Below are 22,274 nucleotides of genomic sequence, written 5' to 3'. Positions count from 1 at the left end.
AAAAACCATCAGGAAATGATCTGACAAAAAAACAGTGTTGCTTCTAATCAGGTTTTTATTTAACAGTGCAGATAAATCAGATGACAAAAACAAACCAGAGAGAAATGTGAGATGGGGAGGAAAAAAGAAAAAAAAAAGGATAACGCACCTCTAGATAAAAACTATATTATTCCATGTAAATAATATATCCATTAAATAAAGAACAGCATTCAAAATGTACCAAACAAGCAACAGAAGAGATCTCCCAGAGGAATGAATACAGTAAATGTTTTATTTCTTAATGTGCCACGACAGATCCCCCCCCACCCCACGTTTGCGGTTAATGCTTTCAGGACAGCGCTTTTTCTCTTGGAGTTCGGCAAGCGAAGCACAGTGCCTTACGTCGCAGAGCCCACAAACCCTCAGTGCAGCCCCGAGTCTAGGGTTAAGACAGAGCCAACATCGACAAACACTAGCCCCAGTTTCCCCTCAGCAGGGGCTCCAGCGGGGCCTCACAGAGGGACTTTGAGCAAACATGGAGATCACGGTGGGTATCAAGGAATGCATATGGCAAAACTCGGCTGAGAAGCTGAGCTCGTTCGTCGGGAAATATTGAAGATTAAGGTGCCGTATTCAACTATAGCTATTCAACTCGCTATTTTCTGCATTAGTCATTACCCTCTACTGAGCTCTCTCTGATTGAACAGTGCATTACACAGATGTACAAGGAAAAATACTGCTTTTACACTATACATTTTCTAAAATATATACAGAGTAAAATAAGTTATTGATATTTCCATGAGTTGCAGCCAGTTTGCACGTCACTTGTGCATTTCGGTTTGTTAACGTGCATGTATGAGAGAGAACGGGTGTGCAAACATCAGTCCATGTCAAACGCACTCGCAAGCACATGCTCGCACTCGTTCTCACACGCACGCGCGCACACAAAAGTCTATGGTTTCCTACAGGCAGCTACTTATTTGGTTATAGATTAAGGGATTTGTAAGAGCGGCCCAGTGAAAGCTGAAAGTTCTCCCCGATCCAGGTCAATAAAGTTAAACAGATAAACCTCTTTATACGGAGGGTACAGCCCCCCAGCTTACATGTTAAATATCCTAACATTTACAACCTAAGACTGTTAAAAAATACATTTCTCAAAAAAATATTTGTTGCAGGCTTCTCTTTCAAGCATGCTTTTTGCGATCAGCGATGCGAGTCTCACTGATCCATCGTGATACTCTGATTCTCAAAATAACGCTCCAAATCCCATCTCTGCCCCAGTGCATAGTGGGGCAGAAGGATGTGGATCACTCTAAAAAGACACTGCCTAGAGGTCATAGGTCATTCCGCCAAAAAGCTTCAAATTTAGCATCATTATCGCCCAGTGTCCCTCCTAATGGTTCTTGACCAGTCCTGTTCTTCGTACTTTTTCTGACATCTGGAGAAGTTAAACTATTGGAGAAAAGGGGAAGGAAAAACATGGTACTTGCGTAATAGTTTCGAGTAACTAATAGCCACACATTCTTTAGCCCTTTGAGGTGAAGTCTACGTGAAAATCTCCAAACTCGCCGCCCCGGAGGAAGAGAGTGGAGTTCGTGAAGCTCTCACATTCCAGTGCTGAGGACTGTGTTTTGCGTGTCGATTTGCGTCTGGATGTGGGCCGTGGGGGTCGGGGACAGGATGTGCGTCTGAGCCTGGCAGAGAGCTTCGCGGATCTGAAGGTTGAGCTCCATGAGGCGTGAGCTGGCCTGAGAAAGATCCCTGCTGGGGCCCACCACAGCCAAACAGCCCGTCTGACCCAGAGTCTGGTGCCTGAAGTAAATGTGCAGCAGCGTCTGTACTGCATCATCCCTCTCACTGCCAAATATATCATTAGGCCACATGCACCTGAGGGAATGAAGAGAAGTAAGAGATACAGAAGGTGGGGTTATAGAGGTATACAGATACAGGAACATATCAGATTTATGCAAAAGAGATCTACAGGAGTTCGACAAGATGCTTAATTCCATTATGGATCCTAACTAGACATGATGTGAAATATGTTTCCAGTGACAAGCAATTTGTCTGCCAATTCTGAAATCGGCCAATCAGAATATATTTAATGTATAATGTCATGAATGTCAATTCGATCTTCTGGTTAAACAACAGACTTTGACAGACTGGTGATGTATGTTGGACTTCACCCTTCATTTAGTCGCTTAAACTCCGCCCCCCTTCCGTAGAATCACCTGAAAGCTCACATTCAGATTTGCCTCTATCCAATCAACAACTGATGGACTGAACCAAGTCCACACCCACATTTTTTTCTGTTTTGATAATCCGTTACACTCGGATGTGCATTACAATATTTCAGCTTCATCGCGACATTAAAGACACCATGAAATCAAAATTGACAACCCTTATTTTTTCATGAAATACTACAGCGTTTATTATACATAATTTATCTGTGCAATATTATTGACATCTTTTATTAATAGTACTAAGATCACAGCAATTGGCAAATGACAATGATCCAAGTCCCAACCTACACTTTTTTTGTCCGATGAGCCATTTAATTGGGATACAGTTTCACTGCAACTTCAAAGCCTAGTTATCTTACCTGAAGGCTTTAACTTGAGCAATGGCTGTGCTGAAGTCCCGTGCTCTGAGGCTCTCGATGAGTGAGTGGATAGCCGTCTCTGTGCTTGACTGGTCCACTTCAATCTCGCCCAGTCCCTCCTGTCCATCACCTACTGACTCTGCCTCCTTCAGACAGCTCTCTAATATGGCCAGCTCCTCTGACATGTTAGTCACCTGAGAAACACACAAGCACCATGACATTTTAAATCAACATTCAGTTAATATTCTCACAACTCTAAACCACTCATGAAAAATGACCAACTTGCCAGTACACAATCAATCAGTTGACAAAATCATTAAGGCACACCATAGTCATCTCATATTAAGAATAAACAATTGAAAATTGAAACTAAGGCAATGCATATTAACTCAAAACTGGATTCTCCCAAGCTAAATATATGTGAACTGTTATATGATTTCTACATAACAGAGATCGCTGAGCTCTGTGTGTGTATGTGTGCAGTCTATAGAGTGTAAGCGAGTTAGTATCGATGAGCGAGTGAATGGCTTTGCTCTGGTCTGTAATAAGCATATCAGTCTCTCTCAGTGAGCATAATGAAGTTAAACTGCACTAAGATCATTATGTGCAGTCAGACATTTTTGTGTGTCCATACTGGCACACATTAGCACAAACTACCACAAATCCAGTCTTCTGTATGTGTGTGCTATCATGCAGCTTGCTGGCCTCATGTCATGCACTTTTTGTGGCACTCGAAAAGCCACAACAGTACAAATAAGATTTGTATTTCTTGTTAATATGACATAAATCTATACATACGCTTAATTTATAGGCCTTTTCACACAAATTCTTGCAAAATGAAACAGAATCTTTCATCTTCTATCAATATATTCCTATCTTGAGACTGCATGTTAAAGTTTTGACAATGACACTGAAACAACAGCGAGACATGCTGCAATGGTCAAAGCCGTCCTTCTAGCACAATCCTACATAGAAAAACAATTAAAGGGATAGATCAGCCAAAAATTATAATCCATTCAACATTCAGCCAGCCTCATGTTGTTCCAAACCCATAAGATGCTTGTTCATCTTAGAAACACAAATAAAGATATTTTTAATGAAACCTGAGAGATTTCTATCCCTGCATTGAAAACCCATGCAAACAAAACTTTGACACTTTAAAAAGATCATAAAGACAGTGTAAAAATATTCCATCCTTACTCCAATAAATCCAAGTCTTTTAAAGAGACGTGATGGCTTTATAGGATGAAGAGATTTAATTGAGGCTGTTATTGACATAAACATTGATCAATACACATTCATAGAGCACATCATATATGGTAAACAGATGAGCCAACCTCAACCAATGAGGTTTGTTCTTACACATCAAGCAAGTATCCTTGGGCTAATGGGCTTCCATTTACCATATATAATGTATTCTATGTATGTGTGTTGATCTCTCAGGTTTCATTAAAAATATCTTAATTTGTGAGGGTCAATTTTATGAAATTGAGATTTATACATCATCTGAAAGTTGAATAAATAAGCTTTCCATTGATGTATGGTTTGTTAAGATAGGACAATATTTGGCCGAGAAAATTCTTAGCGATGCATAATACTAATCAAAAATTAAGTTTAGATACATTTACGGTAGGAAATTTACAAAATATCTTCATGGAACAGGATCTTTACTTAATATCCTAAAGATTTTTGGCATAAAAGAAAAATCGATAATTTTGACCCATACAATGTTTTTTTTGGCTATTGCTAAAAATATACCCAAGCGACTTAAGACTGGTTTTGTGGTTCAGGGTCACGTGTGTTTTGAAGATGAACAGAAGTTTTATGGGTTTGGAACAACTTAAAGGTGAGTAAATGATGACAATTTTCATTTACGAGGGAACTAACCCTTTAAAAATGGTGCAGACAAACACAACAATGTATCCTGTGTGAACAACAACAACAAAGGACAAAAGACACAAGACACAAGCAGAAACAAACCTCTGCCTCTCTCTTGATGGTGTCCACTCTGCTGATGAGTTTGCAGTAGGCCTGAAAGAGCAGCAGGAGCTGGAAATGCAGCTTATACAGCCGTCGACACAACTCCAGCTCCTAAAGAAACAGACAGAGAGAGAAAGAAAGAACATGACACCATCACCTTAACATCTTTAGTTTTAATCATCTGCACAGTCAGCAGCAAAACAGCATGATCGGATGAACGGACGGCAAGATGAATGAACAAATGGAGGGAAAGACGGATGGATGAACATCCTGGCTTTGAGACGGAGAGAAGGGTTAGCAAGGTTATACCTTGGAGAATCATTTTGTAAAACGTGGACCATGTATGATTCCCCTATCAGAACAAAACCCTGAAAAAGTGATGTTTCTGGAAAATGTCAGATCTGAATTGCATGATCCAAAATATGTCAGGACTCAGGAGTGAGCAGAGGGGACAGATGGATGAAGGGGTGAGCATGCAAAAATGGCAGGTACAAAAATAATCTAAGCTACTTTTCTCTCGCGTCCTCCGCTCAGATGTCCATGGACACACTCTGTATGCATAATGTGTCAAACTTTCTAAAAGCATTAAAAACACTAGTAACTCATTAGAAAATCAGCATTTAGGAAGCAAGGTCAACACTGTAAGTATGCAGAACTCATTTAAGCCATTAAATAATCATTGAAGCATGTAGTGATGATTTATGAATAATCATGAATTAGACACGTCTGTAGTGGTGTTAAGAGATCAGATGTAGGCGTAGTTCTGAATTCTGATTGGTTGAGATCGAGTGTGCAGATGTATCAGTGAAGTATAGATGAATGTTCAGTATGCGTGGCTAAATAGAAAGGATTGTGACAGGCTCTAAAATATGATAAACCACTTACTGCTAGCATTTCCATTGGCTAAGCAAAAAGGACAGCAGGTCACAAAAAGAGGAAACACAGGAAATGAGAGAAAGACCAAAAATTAGTGTGCTGATAACACCTCAAGACCAAACATAAGAGAGACAGAGAGAGAAATATTGCAGTCTGTTGATAATTAACAATGACAGGAAAAAAAATGCAGTCACATGCAATGCATTCTAGGAGGAGAAATGACTTAATATGTTTTCTCCAGTTTCATGTACACTCAAACATTTGTTACATTGCTAAATATATGCAAATAGATCGAAGAGGGAAATTAAAGAGAGTGAGAGAGGTTGAGACAGATGCAAGTTTCAGTAAGAGAGAAATATCAACTGTGGCATCACAAAATTGCAAAAGTGCTTAACATCACAGAAAATAAAGATGCTGTTCGCTGGGAAAGCAGTGACTAAGATGAATAGAAGAGTAAGACACAGAGAGCATTAAGGTAAAGCCTCTACCATAAGAGACAAACTGACAGAGAAACAGTACTTACGCCAGCCTTCAGGGTCACAAGATTCTTCAGAAATCATTCTAATATGCTGGTTTGGTGCTCAAGAAACATTTCCGATTACCAATTTTGAAAACACTGTTCCTTAATATTTTTGTAGAAACCATAATATTTTTTTTTTTACCCCGAAAGTTTAAAAGAACAGAATTTATTTTAAATGTCTATACTGTAACTCTTCATCAATTTAATGTGTCTTTGTTGGATACAAATATTAATTTCTTTTTAAAAAATATTACTGACCCCAAACTTTTGAACTGTGCTTTTTTGAATTTTTGGAGAAAATCTACTCAGTTGTGTGGATGAAAGGGATGTGCAAAACTTGAAATGAATAACAGACATTTTAATTCTGCAGAAATCTGTGGTGAGCTCAGGAGCACGGATTCGGTGTGGGCCTGGTTATGGGTAGCAGAAAGATCTGCTGCCCTCGAATCAACTCTGCTTACATTCTTACAGACGTTCCTACATTCTGTTTTATTTCTCAGAGATGAATAGAATTGTTTAGAGCACAAATGTTCACATTTGTGTGCTCAAACTGAAGCATGCAGTGAGGTGAGTGTGTGGAAGTGTTTTTTTTTTTTTATACCTGAGCTTGAGTGTTGGGTCGCTGGTTTTGGTCTTTATCACCAAAGGTCTTTTTGCAGTTATCCAACCACTGCAAGGGGAAGCAGAAATTAGATACCTTATTAACCAAAAAGCAGAGAAGTGAAGGTGGAAATTTCTGATGCTGTGAATGTGAGCAAAGACAGATGACGTTCCTGTGAGTGCGAAACAGAAATAGAGGGAGAGACGAATAGTTTGTATGGGAGTGTGCATGAGGTAAATTTAATAAGAGTCTGCTACTTAGCAAATTAAAGAGGGTCTGTTTAAGCACAGTGGGGGTCGGCACATAATGCTCTAGAGGCAGTGCCTGTGTCTCATCCAATTACTGTCCTCTAGTCATCCACTATCCCATCTGCCCCCTCTACTCCCCTTCCTGAGCCTGTCCGCCCAGACAGCCTAAATGATTTAGGGCCTCCATGAGAGAAATTGGCTGCTGTAGATTCTAGATGGGTGCTAACGGAGGCTAACGCTGGCTAAATCAACTCGCGTCCTTATATGATTTACTAGCCAACAATAACTGCAAAGAGACGTTTTATGATCCTGCACTGTCAGCTTATTCTCCTCTGCTGTCTCTCCTTTGCATTGCATAATCTCTTTAAAGATGGGTTTAAAGACTAAACTTTAACTGACAAACTAAAACTGACAAACAGGAATTGGGTATAGCTGAAAATCAGTGTACTGCTTCTGCCTTAATGGAACCAAAGACGTTCTTTCATTATTGCATCAGATTTAAAGAAAGATTTTCAGTGAGTAACTTAAATTTTGCATTTGTTTCTTACTCAAAGACATGATATGGCTTTGAAATACTTGGAAAAGAAAACACACAACACCACAATATTATACACTGATATATTACTGAAGTTAGTATCTCACCTGTTCGGCTGCTTCTCTCTTGCTGTTGTAAGTGTCCAGATGCTCTTGTAACTCCAACACACTGAACTTCAAAGTCTCCAAGAGCCCACAGGAGACCAGCTAAAACACACACAGTTTACTGAATATACCAACATGTTGTATTATTGCACACTATCACACATATAGATAAAAGATTGGGCAGTGATATAATCTTTGTAAACAGACAAGTGTAACTACACAACTATCAATAAGCGGTGTAATTTTCAGATGTGAGGTGCAAAGGAAGTGTACACTCACAGTTTCAGCATCCAGCAGGACTGTAGGACACTGAGAGCAGGAGGTCATGACCTCTAGAGAGCTCAGGAACTGGTTTCCCATTCGTTGCAGCCCCTCACCAAGGAATCGTACTGAGGCATGGGTAATCGAGTCAAATTTCCTCTGAATGTGCTAAAGAGACAGGAGAGAATCAACTCAGTACTGCAGAAAAACACCAAGCTATGAATCAGTCAAATAACAAGCTATGGTAAATATCACTTACACAAATTTGATTATGAAATAAAAAATTGTGTTTAGGATACATAAAATGCTAGCAATTAAATTAGTTGTATGGCTAGAAAGTGGAGACAATTCATTCCAAAAATGCTTAAAATGGTGATTTGAGATGTTGGAAAGACATATGTTGATGGTGGTTCAAGAAAAATACGCTAAACATAACATAACACACTGTTGGAAATTATAAGTAGACAAATAAACTAGTGACAGTTATAAGTTTAAGAGTCCATACAGCCAAAAGTGGCCATAGATTAAGAACCCATTTTTATAAACGCAAGTAAACCTCTATTCAAACCTTTTTTTTTTATTGTTTTTGAAAGAAGTCTCTTATGCTCACCAAGGCTGCATTTATTTGATAAAAGTACAGTAAAAAAAAAGTAATATTGTGAAATATTATTAAAATTAAAACTTTTCTATATAAATATAATTTAAAATGTAATTTATTCTTGTGATGGAAGAGCTGAATTTTCATCAGTCATTACTTCAGTCTTCAGAAATCATTCTAATATGCTGATTTGCTGCTTAAGAAACTTTTTTTAATATTATCAATGATGAAAACAGTTGTGCTGCTTAATATTTTTGTGGAAACCATGATACAATTATTTCAGGATTCTTTGATAATTAGAGAGTTAGAAAGGAAAAGCATTTACCAGAAATCTTTTGTAACATTATAAATGTCTTTAGTCACTTTTGATCAATTTAATTAATACTTGCTGAATAAAAGTAATAAAAAAAATCTTACCAACACCAGATTTTTGAACTGTAGTGTATTCTGCAGAAAACTGTATATTAATATTCATGTAACATGCAGGTACACACTCACAAACTCTCATTTTTACCTGAAAGAGTTGTGAGAACACATGGAAGGTGTAAACAGCACAAGACCCATCTGAGTCCGACAACATCTGGTTGACATGGCAACGCCAGGCGTCCTCCTCGTCGTCATAGACTACGGGCTGGAATGCTGCCAAAATAGCCGAAAGAAAGGGCGACGGAGGTGGTGAAGCCTGGAGTTCAGGAAAGCCGTCTGCATCACCCTCATCTTGACTGCGAACAGAGATGGAAAGAGCTAGACTCAGACACATATAGAGACGTGAGTACACAAAGCGTTACATCATCCAGGAAGAAAAACGTAAACAGAGACATGCTGTTCTTTCTATCAAGATCTCCCTTCTCTCTCTCTCACTGCAGATGTCCTGTGCTGCAGTGTTGTTACAGTCAAAATCTTCTGCAAATGCACAGAAACACAACATAAGCACACACAGACAAACACACACTTACAGGCCTGTAGGGCCGAAGAGCTTGATGAAGCAGACCGAATAGATGAATCTGAGACCAGTGCTGCTGATAGATGTGGAGGACATTGCCTTCATCTTCACTAAAAGCTTTTATTGTTCCCTTCACTGTCTTTCTGCTCTGATGCCTTTTTCGCCGTTCCCTCTCCGAGCTTTTCACCTCACGTGTTAGCCTAAATTCTCCCGCTGCGTTTGTGACGTTCTGTTTTTCCCTCTCACTCTCTCCCCCACTCGCTGCTGCTGCGCTGCACAAGAGTGGTTCTCACACATGCGGCTACAGGCTCTCTTTCTGCTAAATGGATCTCAGGCGTAAAAAGTTGCCAGGAAGAGCAAAGAAAGGCCCTCATTGTGCAAAAATCTAATTAGAGCCCTTTGTTAAATCGCTGCCTATAATTTTTATTAATCGATCATGGAAGAGTCGGACACATCAGGGCTTAGAGGATGATATATAGCACTGCAGAGGAAGAGTGTGTGAGAGTGCGTGTATAAGAATAAATTAAGTGAGTTCGTGGGGGCACTTTCTGATGTGCTCTCGTATTGATGGCTGACCTTCAAGAGCAATGATGTTGCCAAGTATGAGATCACAATTCAAAGCGTTAATAAAACTCATCCTTATTATTCACGGCAGAAGATAAGCAATATGTTGAATGGTATTAAATGGTACAGTACAGAGCAAAAAAAGTCTAAAGATCCAAAGGGAATGGCGATATGTACAGCTGTAAATGGTGTCCAAAACGTTTTGTGATCTGATCGCTCAAATCCCATTTGGAGGAACGTATTTTGCAGTGTGAATGCTAATCTGTAATGATCAGTCAAAGAAAATAATGTGTGCATAATAAAATTTGGAAAAGCCCTATATTATTTACATATAAATACAGATGACTTCACACAGGTTTGCCTCACACCATGTACTATGTCATGCCATCAAAAGTAAAATAAATCTGCAATCATGTTTATGTGAAGCATGTGAAATTAAATTTTGGAAGTATTTCTGAAAACAACACTACATACTTTGGGTATTTACACTACCTTTCAAAAGTTTGGGGTCAGGAAGATTTTTTTTAAAGAAATTAATACTTTTATTCAGCAAGGATGCATTACATTTTTTTTTTTTTTTTACATTTTACCTTATTTGTATATTTGTATAGTTGTATTTTATATTTAATCTGTATATCTGTATTTATGTTCTACTGTTAGTGTTATCTGTATGCACCAAGGGTCTGAGAGTAACGCAATTTCAATTCTCTGTGTGTATGTGCTGTACATGTGGAAGAATTGACAATAAAGCAGACTTGATTTGACTTGACTAAATTGATCAAAGGTGAGAGTAAATACATTTATAATGTTACAAAAGATTTCTGTTTCAAATAAATGCTGTTCTTTGGAAACTTCCATTCATCAAAGAATCCTGAAAAAAATGCATTGTGGAATCTCACAGAAATATTAAGCTTTGCCATAAATTCAGCTTTGCCACCACAGGTATAAATTACATTTTAAAACATTTAAATAGCAAATAGCTATTTTAAATTGTAATAGTATTTAACAATATTGCTGTTTTCACTGTATCGTTTGATCAAACAAATGTAGCCTTTGTGAACATAAGAGACTTCTTTCAAAAACATTCGTAAAAAATCTAATCGACCCCAAACTTTTAAATGGTAGGGTGCATAATTCCATTTTTAAAAAACCTTTTTGCGCTATTTTAATTCTACTACACTCTCAAAACATTGTGAGCGGCCTAACTAGAGAGCATCTTAGGTGCCCTCCTGACACATAATAGGGAATAAAAGGCATCTGGGCAACCTTTAACTGATTGTATATTTCATAAATGATAATTTCATATGTTGCGCTTCATGTGAGAAGAGTTAGTTGTGTAACCTGGCATTTGAGTAATACACTTTGCACTTTGGTTAGGATACTGCCTTGAAGGTAGCTGTCTATGTTGTTAGTAGACAACAAGGTAGGGTTTCGGATCAGAGCCATGACTGACTCAACTTTCAACCCCATGAATGATTACTACAGAAATCACAGACCAACCTGGACATGCCGAAAAAATCCGCCTCTTCTTCCTCACATCTATCATCTAGCTCTTTCAGAGCCAGTGTCACGTCCTCCTCACATACTGAATCGGGGGCCAAGTCCAGAGCCAGGGGCAGAACCGTCTCCTTCTCGTACATGGAGTCCAAGGTGGAGTCTTTGACAGGTGGTGGCAGCACCAGCTCATCATCAAAGAGGGATCCAGGCGGGCTGTCCACAGCTGGTGGCGGAGGGGGCGCTGGGTCCAGGTCGTCGGTAGGGTCCTGGGAGTCAGGTAAGTCACAGAGCTCAGGGGGGTCTGAGGGTAAAGGAGTGGCACTGCCAAACCCCGTATCCTCACTGACACTGCTGCTTAATTCATCAGCTGCAGTTACACTCGCATCCTGCAGTTGCAAAGATGACAGTAAAGGGCAGTCAGGACTGGAGCAAAGAGGGCAACATGTATTTTGGGGGACAATAAATACCTTTATACTCTAATAATACACAACAAATCTTTGAATCTTTTTGTGTGCAGTAAGCACAACACTCCAGAGCTGTTGCTGTAGAAACTGTATTTATTTTTACTGAAATAAAAAGGACTATTTATTTTGGTCCACATTCAGACTAGGTGGTGAACATTACACTTAGAGTGAACATCACCAAGGGACCCTTAAGCACAGCCACTCACAAAATGGCCTTGCTATATGCGTTTGGTGCTTCTATTATGAGAGGAAAAATCAATAATGGTACAGGGCTAATCTTTCACCATTGACTTATAATGCAAATGAGACCAGCTGAGGAATAAACCTGTGACATCAGAGGATATAAATTAAATGGACCACTGTATTTCTATTCATAAATCACATAAAAGCACTGAGCTAAATAACAGCTGACTATAAAAATCAAACTCATGGGGAAACAGCTTTACCCTGAGCCTCATAACATGTCTGACAATCAAGACTCCATGGATACTTACATAAGACAATATTCATGTAATTCAATATGTAGTGTATGACTAGTTCTACTATCTTCTACTTCATGAAACCACAAAAATACACAAAGAGCAACAGTAGCTTAAAACTAGTGGTCAGCCAATCAGATTTTTTTTGATAGCTGATATCTAATATCTTAGAGTAAGGTGGTCAATTGCATTATAAAGGCGAGATATATAAGATATCCATCCATTTATTCTCGCTTGCATTTAATTTAAAAATAGTAAATAACATGTTGCAATTAAATTAATTTATTTTACATAAAATGTACAATATGTACTATATTAGTAATTATTTTAAAAATAAACCCCAGCAAACTAATAAAGATGGGAAACGGGAGACCCTGTGTTCCTGACACTGTAAAAAAAAGTCTGGCTTCCAACACTTATTAGACAACCATAATGCCGATTAAATAAAAATGCCAAATATTGGCAATATATCAGTCGACCACTACTTACAACTGAGTGGTTTAAGGTTCAAACTTTTGGAGATCACACAAACCATGCAATGGTTGACAATGTCACATGACCTCAATGTCACAAAGTCTTTAAATCTCAAGATCTTTGAGATGTATAATGGATGTTATCATTACGTTAAATTCCAGCATACAACATAAATTATGGTAAAACATCTCTGGGAACAAACTGTTCCATCTCAGACTCATGTATTATTCAAACATATTTTAAAGGAGACAACCGAGGAAAAAAACAAAAAAACAACAACCATCTAATTGAACGAACTTGAGTTTCTTTTTTTCTTCTCCTCCTCTGTTCTATTTGAGTCTAATGCATTAGGAGAAGAAGGGAGAGTGGCGTGGAGCCATAGAGGTGGTATTAGAGAAAGCTTTTAGGAGTTCCTGGCTGTGGTGGCCAAGCAGATGAGTAAGACTATCTATGGTTTTATCTGGACTCATTACACTAAGAGCTGGAGAAAGACAGGCGAGATGCCCTTGAGCTGATATTGAGGTATGACTGGACTCAACTGGTCTTGGCTGGACTGAGTAGGTATTGATCAAAAGTTGTTCATTCATTAAAGAGCAGGTCATATGGTATTTTAAAGTGTCCTAATATTGTTTTGGAGTCCCCTTCAACAGGTTTAAATGCATCTAATATCAGAAAACATTGTAATTTTCTCAGAATACACATTTAATATTAGAATAATTTTTTAATGATTTCAAAACGATTAGTTCGAAGCAGTTCTGAGCTTAAGGTCTGTAAACTCCTGCCTTCCATAAGCCTACTCTGCTTTGATTGGTCAGCTGGCCAAGTCTGTTGTGATGGGTCTTTCCGTATACAGTGCATGTCGGTCTTTCCGTATACAATGCGTGTTGGAAACGAAACGCCCATTACCTTAATTAATTTTTTGCTCCGGAGGGTAACAAAGATGCTATAAGTTTACAAAAATGGCATCGATATTACCTTATCAATTCGAGCCCGAGTCCGAAGATGACGGAAACTCCATCGCATGCACGACTTGATCAGGACGTTTCTCAATGGTAAGTTTAAACTTTGTATGTGGTACTTTACGTGATGTGACAGCAGTTTTATTGCACTCATTATTATTATTTACTTATTGGAGGTGCACGTGTGGGAACTGTGTTAGAATGCCCAGTGAGGCTGAAAACGCTGTACAGCATCTTCTCAACATGATGTGAACACACTAACTAGCTGAAGTGTTTGTGGGCAGGTCAGAGTGTTCGTATTTCGCGGGCAGGCGGGGATTATGCAACTGTGCTACCTACACATATATAGGTAACAGGCAGAAGATTCGAAAATATGACGACTCGTTAAGGCGGTTCAGAGTCGACTCTTTCTTTTGAGAGACAACAACTTTATTTATCATGCACTTTTTTGATTAACAACTTTGCAGACCGTTTACATTGAAGGGTAGCTACTTTACAAACTGCAAAAAATATATTTTTCGAAAACCCATATGACCTGCTTTTTAACATCAACAGGAGGGTATTCTGTTATGAATTGTGACCAGGGGACATACACAGATTAATTTTGCCTGAAAATCATCTGAACAGTAATGGTTGTGTGTATGAAGGTTGACCTGGGCGAACATCCTAAAAAGAAATTTTTTCTAGAATAGAACTACGTCATTTAAAATCAACCAAATGAACTGAAAAACTAAATATTCAGATATCCACAGTTAATTAAGTTACAGTGTTAGTAACATGGCTGGCTAAAGCCTGTTAGCAGTCTTTAATGCTCTCTCAGTCGGGCTGTGCCTTTTTTTTCACTTGATTACTATTGCATGGCATGCTCTTCGATTTTAAAGGGATAGTTCACCAAAAAATCAGTCGCTACTTATTCACCCTTATGCCATTTCAAAATGCATGACACTGAAACACAAAATATACTTTGAAGAGTCTTCACACTGCACTTTCCATACAATGAAAGCATAAAGTGACCAGGAGTTGTCAGGCCTTAAAAAGAACACAAAAGAGCTCCATAAAAGTGGAACAAACCACTTATTTGCTATAATCAAAGTCTTCTAAAGTCATACACCAGCTTTTTGCAAGGAACAGTAATGTAGTCTTAACTCATTGAAAGCTTTCCCCTCCACTGTAGCTCTCATATATTCAAACTTGATGTCAAAAACACAGAATGCCATTGGTTAAGATTAAATTTTAGTTTGTTTATAATATAAAGCTATCATATTGATTCAGAAGACATTAAACATAATGCATGAATGATATGGACTCTTTTGATTAATTTTTTTTTGTAGTTCTGGAGCTTGACAGCACGTGGTGACTGCTTTCATTCTATGGAAAAAAAATCAGCATGAACATTCTTCAAAATTTCTTCATTTGTGTTCCACTGAAAAACAACATGAGGGCGAGTAAACAATGACAATGTCTGGGTGAATGATTCCTTTAACGGATGTAAAAGGACAGTCAGGGATGATGTAATACAAATGGACAAAATAAAGAAAATGCACATAAAACTCATGTTTGGGGATTCGGCCTTTCAAACCTCATAGAATGGTGGATTTTCACAAATACTCACGATGAGGTTGCAGGTCCATGGATAGAAGTGAGTGGTCTTCGTCAGAGCCTAAAGTGTGTTAATGTCTGTTTTTTTCAACCTTTCTGGGACCAAATTTGAGGTAGTTCTAGCACAGCAGGCCTGAGGTGTATGTTTGTCTTTGATAATCTCTCCCCGAATCAAACATCAAGCAGGCAAGCAAGCCCCACCCACACAGCAGTCAATCAATATCTAATGTCAATGATGGCAAGCATCCCATAAAGCAACACCCAGTGCGAGAAAAAAAGATATCATGTGCCAGTATTTTGGCAGAGGAAACAGATAGTGCCCAGTGTTCAAAATACAACACTTTCCGGAAACACTTTAGCAGCAAAGTCTGCATTAAAAGCTTGAAATTTACATTTTTGGGGTGATACAGGGAATTTGATAGGTAAGAAAACAGCACTAGTTGACTCCATAAGAGAGCAAAAAGCAAATGGCTAAATAGCACCCGTGCACCACAATTTATTGAGACTCCTGATTGATCCCACCTCAGGCAGCTGGCTGCTATTGCTGTCAGAGTGGGCGGTCTCATGGGTGGGGCTGTCTGGGCGGGGCAGCGGTGGGGTAGGCGTGGCCTCTTCAGTCAGGACACTACTGGAGGATTCTTGCGACTGCTGGAGGGAGTCCATATGATTGGATATGGCGTCATCAGTTGCTGAATCACTATTAAGCTGCATGAAAAGGAAAAATGAATCAATAGTTAGTAAAAAATTAAGCATGTAGAAGTCTCTGCCTAAACTAAGTGTTATGCTGCATGCACCTATAACTGTTCAATGGAAAATAGTACCCGAGTTCTGTACTTCATAATATTTAATTCGTCTTATATCATGACAACATGCGACATGCCAGAAAAATGACATAAGCCTGGCAAGACCAATTACATTACATCTTTCAGTCTTATTCAAACAGTGTACAAGGAAAGAGACAAAAACAGGAAAGAAGATGACTTTCACTCAGCAGCGTTTAAATGATCAGTTTTCTTAAGCTCTGCTTAGTAGCTCATGCCCCATAGCAAGCAAAAGGGAGAAAAAAATGATTAGAGGTTAGAGAAAAAGAAAAGAAAAATTAAGTTCATAGAGCATAGTTAACATTCATGCAGAAAAACTATTTGAAGCTGTTTAAGTAAAAAGAAGGCTCACAAGGAATATACCGATTACTTAGCATTTTCTGATTTTTAAGGGAATAAACATTTTAAAATGCGTTAAATTAAAGTCTGGAATAAACTACACATTTTGCAGTCTAGATGAACCAATGCTAGTTGCTGACATTCTGAGGCAGTCTGCAGATTTTGGGCAGTCAGAGTTGACAGATTTCACAGAAAATCACTGTATGAAAGGCAAAGACCCTGATTTTTTGCTTACGTTTCTGTGTTTTTTTGTTGTGTTCGGAAAAACTTAAAAGTCTGTTAGTGTGTAATCTTCAGCCATAATCTTCAACCATTTACAATGTCAGCAAGTTTATAATGCCTAGCATTTTAAAATGTGTTCAGATTTTAAAATTTGTATAGAGTATTCCAGCCTTAAGTGGAAAGTACTATCTTCTTGCTTTAAGCTGAAAGTATAATCAAATTATACAAATAATTAATAAACACACAAGAAGAGGTGTAACTGTATGAATGATGGATGTTTGTGGAACTCTGCAGAGTTGTGTGTATGTGCAGATTCTGTGTGGGCCTCTAAATGAGATCATGCTGTCAAGGGTCTAAAAACCTATGTCAAAGTTAGCATAAGAATGCAAAACAGCCACAATGTATTAAAGTTACTCTGGCTAATAAAAAGACAGAAAAAAATGGGTCCCCATCACCATACTTACCCAAAACAAATTAAAATAAGGGAATCAAAATGGAATTAAGGGTCAAAGAAGGGTTTTGGAGTACTAAAAATGAATAGTTGGCTTGGCTGGGCGGCAGGGAGAAGTACAGAGGGCACTTGTCTAAAGATACTGGAAGTGTGGGTTATGCAGAAAGCAAGCGTCTAACCCCGCCTACGTAGGCTGTGGCAGCATCTAAGCCCAATTTGGCACACAGACACACTATGCCGGTGCCCCCTGTGTGGAGGGGGCCCAGAGTAGAGGGGACTTACGAGGTTGGAGCGGGTGAGAATCTGGCTAGCGCTCAGTACCTCCTCCTCAGATGACTCATCAGTGTCCTCCGGCTGGATGAGACTGGGTGTGCTGCCGGAATACTGGCAGTCCTGCAGAGACGGGGTGTCACCTTTGTCAATGCTATCCAGTGAGCGACGCCTCACACCCCAGTTGAAGTTGTCCATGCTCTCCCCCTGCAGGTGGAACAGGAGAAAGCCAATGAGAGCAAAGCAGATCAACTTTTAACTGCAAGCAATGTGAACTATAGAGAAAATAAAGTATAAGAAATGAAATGAATTCACTATACAAAACACGATGCAATATGCATAACCACAGAGCACAGTGGGGTCGGTGAATATGGAGAACAACACAACAATGACCATTTAAAAGATGCTTTATGTTCTATTTTGAATGAAAATTGTTCATTTGCACCATCCATGTACTTGTGACACTCATTAGCCACAAGTATCAAAACAAACCCACTTGATTGGCTAGCAAGAATCACATTTCATTTTGTGAAACTTCTGAATGGGCAAATTTTTTAAATGAATGACAAGGCCAATCAATTATAGATTAAAACACAAACGTTTCCCTGAACACTGCTTAAAACTTACCTGAAGCTCCTGGACGCAAAAGAGGAAAAAAGATAACAAGAGTGTTAGGGAGAGTTAAGACACAGAGATAATGTGGAGGCATACAAACGGACACTGGTGATGTCAGAGAAATACAAACACACATAGACTCTCTCTTTGTTAAGGATGAAACATGAAACAGTTCTGAGATTAGGGATTCACCGATCTGATACTCAGTATCGGTATCGGCTCCGATACTGCCAGTTTCTGCCGGATCGGGTATCGGTTAGACGAGACCAATCCAAATCCAATATTGTGCTTATACTATTGTGTTATTATTAAGCCCCATGAAAGGCACAAAAACATTATAAAGCACCATAAAGTTTCTGTGCACTAGGGCTGTCAAAAAAAAAATCGAATTTCGAATATTCGTCGAATTTAAAATAAAAATCCACATTCGAATGCAAAAACGTTGCATTCGAATTTTAGGTGTGCGTTAAGGAGGCAGCCTTATCAGCGGCGCACGAGATGCGTTGATTAATGCAAGTTTAACTTTGAAAAAAACATATATCGAGACTTTATGACGGGTTTTTCCTCATCCCACTGCATCTCATGTTTTTAAACGAAAAATGTACTCTGTGTGATTGGCTTTCCGCCCTTTGTATTAAACTATGCATACATACATGATGCTGTTTTGTTTATAGTTGTTTAAGCAACTTAATTATAATTGGTTTATAAACATTATTTTAAACATTATGCACTTTTTTTCACAGATAGTCATGTTATTTTATGCTTTGAAGGATGCGTCCTCTTGTGGCCTCAGGAGAGAAGCCAAAAGCTTTTCTTTACCCTAACTGAAATTATGCATTTTAAATATAATTCGAATTTTGATCATATTTAAGTACAAAATTCGAATTTAGTTTTTCAGCCATGTTGACAGCCCTACTGTGCACTATATTCTAAGTGTTCTGAAGCCGTTCCATAGTTTAATGTGAGGTTCAGATGAATAATAAAGTCATTAAATTCATCTTCCATTCAGCATTCAGACTGCGTATCGCGTTCGGTTATGACAGTCAAGATGATAAAACTCTCTCCAAGATGATTCAGTGCTCCTATTATTATACTTGATATGTATATAAAGATCAATGATTTTGCATAAAAAGCCTTTATCTTGCTGGAGTTTAGTGCTGTTTCTAAATCATGTTACTTTCTACCGGGTGTCTGTTAGATCACAACACTGGAGCAGAGAGCACTATGAATTGTTCTTCACACGCACAGTAACTGAAATTTAAAACTGTTAAAAGAAAAGACTCTATTGTATAGATATAATACACAATGCATCAATATCTTTGAACTTTTCTATGCGGAGCACTGCACGCTGTAACTCCATGTTGCTTCAAGCGCTTCATTCTATGCACGGGATGCACATAAGTGCTTTGTGCCACTCCGTATAGGAGCCTTTCATGTTATAATACTTTTGCGCAATGAAAGATTATTAATAGCCTTTCATGTTCTGTCCTATCTATCATATGTTGATGCCTCATTTCTGTGCTATAAATTTAAAAGAAATGTATTTTAATCTTATAGTATATATTTATATATAAATATATTTAATTGTTTTTCATGAATGGATTTTACAACAATAAAAAGGGCAATGTGTAACATTTTACCAGATTTAGTCCTACTTATTCACTTTTATTTGTTCCCCACTAAATAATGTTTTTTCACTTAATGTTTATATTTGATAAAATGCACTGTGAAAAAAATCTGTGCACTGTGAATTTTTTTTAGAGTAACTTTTGCTGCTGAATTATCCACTAACCTAGTTCATAACAGTATTTTTGTCATAGATTATGGTTATATATTTTCCATTTGTTATTTTACTGTATAATGAAGTTGTCTACATTTAGTAGATTGTGTTTAACACACAAAACAGTGATGATCAGGTCAACACAAAGATGTATAGAAATTCTACATTGACTGAAAAAAAAAAACACTGTGCTGGTATCGGCCGATATTTTTGGTATCGGTTCTGAAAAAAAATGACATTGGTGCATCCCTATCTGAGATGCTTGCAAGAAAAGACTTTTGAGGATTGTTTGTTAATTATCAAAAGATGAGGCAGCATGCCCAGAGCATCAATGCTCACCTCTCCATCCTCCAACTCAACATCCAGGAAGTCAAAGTCCTTGAAGACACCAAACTGCTGTTCACTTCCTGCATCTTCTGCTTGCACTTCCTCCTCCTGTGTCACTTCCTCTACAGTGGGGATCAGACTGGTCTGTTGATCACCTGCATCCAAATCCTCATTTGAAGAGAACACCACCTACAGAAAAGAGGTGTAATTAGTCATCGCTAAAACTGTGCAACCTGCTAATGTAATACGAGAAGGAAAGCGTACAGAGGGATTTTTAGGCAGGCCGGACTCTGGGCCACACAAAGATAGGACATTCATCAGTTTCTCCCGGGTTCTTCTCTGGAAGCAGATAATAATATCACCATTAAAATAAGAGTTATAATAAAAAAGCAATCAAAGCTGCAGTTGGTTAATTAAGAATTGAAAGATTTTCATAATAGGTGACAATACCTGCGAGAGCTGTGGCCTCTTCCAGCTGACTGGCACCAGCCCATTTGAATTGGAGCCAGAGGAAGTAGAGGAGGTGCTTCTAGTCACAGCAATTACCTGCGGTTTTCCATTACGCCCTGCTGCACTTCGCTGGTCTCCATACTTATGACCTATAATAGGTGTCTGTGGGTCAAATGTAAAAAAAACAGCGTCAAAAAAGCTAGTAAGATGACTTAAAAAAAGTTCTGAAACTACAATAGATTTACATTAGCCTTCAAAAATTTGGGGTTGGTAAGAGTCTAAGGCTCGGGCAGCCATGTTGCCGCTGAAGCCGGTTTACGCTGAGATAATACCCCTTCGTTTGAAGTGTGGTCCTGAAAAATCCTTGTTTGAAGGGCTGTCTGGCCCTTCCCCTACCCCTACCCCTCCAACCAAAAGAGAATCGAGACAGAAAGGGGAAGGGCTAAGGGTTGAATTGGGATTGGGCCTTATGCTCTTATGCTCAAAAATACAGCAAAACAGTAATACTGTGAAATATTTTTTTCAATTTTAAATAGCTGTTTTCTATTTTGATATATTTTAAAATGTATTCCTGTGATGCAAAGCTAAATTTTCAGCATCATTACTCCAGTCTTCAGTGTCACATGATCCTTCAGAAATCATTCTAATATGCTGATTTGCTGCTCAAGAAACATTGCTTATTTCTTATATTTTTGTGGAAACGTGATAATTTTTTTTAATGAACAAAGTTCAAAAGAACAGCATTTATTTGAAACAGAAATCTTTTGTATCATTATAAAAGTCTTTACTGACAGTTTTGATCAATTTAATGTGTCCTTGCTGAATAAAAGTATTAATAAAAATAAATAAATAAAAAAAAACTTACTGACCCCAAACTTTTGAACAGTAGTGTACATGCAATATAAACAAAATAAAAGTGGCTGAAGACAGAGAAGATGTCAGGCCAAGCACCTCTGAGATGTCAAAGTGGAAGTCCAATGTTTTTCCTGGCAGTTCTTTAGATGAGTTGTTGAATATGCGAGTGAAAGCGATTTCCGGGGAGCCGGTCGACTCCATGCTGTAGGAGCGCTGCACCTCATCAGGAACCACCAGACTCGCAGAGCGGGACACCACCAACTTCAGAATGTTCTGGGCCTCCTTCCAGTATGGGCTCTGTAGCAACGCAGACACAACAAACAACAAAAGACTTTGTGAAAGGAAATCACATGGAATGCTCTGTATTCATATTCTCATAAAATGGGACAGGCATTCTAAAATAAATCATTGGAGGGACTGATGTTCCGAGTGTTGACAACAGAAAGAGTAAGCTGTACACAGACCTGTACATATTTGCCAATGATCTTCATGACTTCCAAGTTGAACTGTTTGACAGGAGCAGCAGACAGGTCAATGTAACTCAGTAGACTGTAGATGATCTGTAGTAAACACTGCTGCATGCTGTTCAAGCCCTTCTCCAATAACTAAAACAGAGGAGGTCAAAGGGGAAGAGACTTCAGCACCATGTTATATGACAGCACAGTTCAGTTTTGAAAAAAGTGGCTTGAGAACCCATTATTGTGTTGCAGACGATAAGTGTGTAAATAGATAAATATATAACAAATAATAATAATATATAATACATAGTAACATATGAAAAGATTTTATATACATAATCAATGGCAATCAAATATCTTTTTCAAAAATTAATACTTATTAATAATACTTATTAAATTGATCAAA

At 38.3% G+C, this 22,274-nt stretch overlaps 1 protein-coding gene across 10 annotated transcripts in view; it reads right to left on the bottom strand.

Moving 5' to 3' along the window:
* Positions 1-37: 37 nt before the first annotated feature.
* Positions 38-22,274, bottom strand: part of LOC107665346 (protein furry homolog-like) — an 83,615-nt gene continuing 61,378 nt past the window's right edge. For 4 of the 10 annotated variants that reach the window (XM_016456174.1, XM_016456179.1, XM_016456180.1 and 1 more), the window contains 17 exons: positions 21,875-22,015; positions 21,507-21,707; positions 20,556-20,717; positions 20,370-20,444; positions 20,118-20,294; positions 18,011-18,019; positions 17,396-17,590; positions 15,803-15,985; positions 11,309-11,691; positions 8,816-9,023; positions 7,722-7,871; positions 7,446-7,544; positions 6,556-6,624; positions 5,444-5,461; positions 4,559-4,669; positions 2,579-2,772; positions 38-1,866 (listed from right to left, as the gene is read on the bottom strand). In XM_016456174.1, the coding sequence (XP_016311660.1) occupies positions 1,584-1,866; positions 2,579-2,772; positions 4,559-4,669; positions 5,444-5,461; positions 6,556-6,624; positions 7,446-7,544; positions 7,722-7,871; positions 8,816-9,023; positions 11,309-11,691; positions 15,803-15,985; positions 17,396-17,590; positions 18,011-18,019; positions 20,118-20,294; positions 20,370-20,444; positions 20,556-20,717; positions 21,507-21,707; positions 21,875-22,015 (2,658 nt within the window). In that variant the 3' untranslated portion in view covers positions 38-1,583. The remainder of the gene's footprint in view (positions 1,867-2,578; positions 2,773-4,558; positions 4,670-5,443; positions 5,462-6,555; positions 6,625-7,445; positions 7,545-7,721; positions 7,872-8,815; positions 9,024-11,308; positions 11,692-15,802; positions 15,986-17,395; positions 17,591-18,010; positions 18,020-20,117; positions 20,295-20,369; positions 20,445-20,555; positions 20,718-21,506; positions 21,708-21,874; positions 22,016-22,274) is intronic. The other 6 variants (XM_016456175.1, XM_016456183.1, XM_016456177.1 and 3 more) reach the window with 4 other exon arrangements.

The sequence above is a fragment of the Sinocyclocheilus anshuiensis genome, unplaced genomic scaffold, assembly GCF_001515605.1.
Source record: "Sinocyclocheilus anshuiensis isolate Anshui unplaced genomic scaffold, SAMN03320099.WGS_v1.1 scaffold199, whole genome shotgun sequence".
NCBI lineage: Eukaryota > Metazoa > Chordata > Actinopteri > Cypriniformes > Cyprinidae > Sinocyclocheilus > Sinocyclocheilus anshuiensis.
The sequence above is the reverse complement of the archived record's forward strand: the minus strand, read 5'-3'. Positions and strand labels throughout refer to the sequence as shown.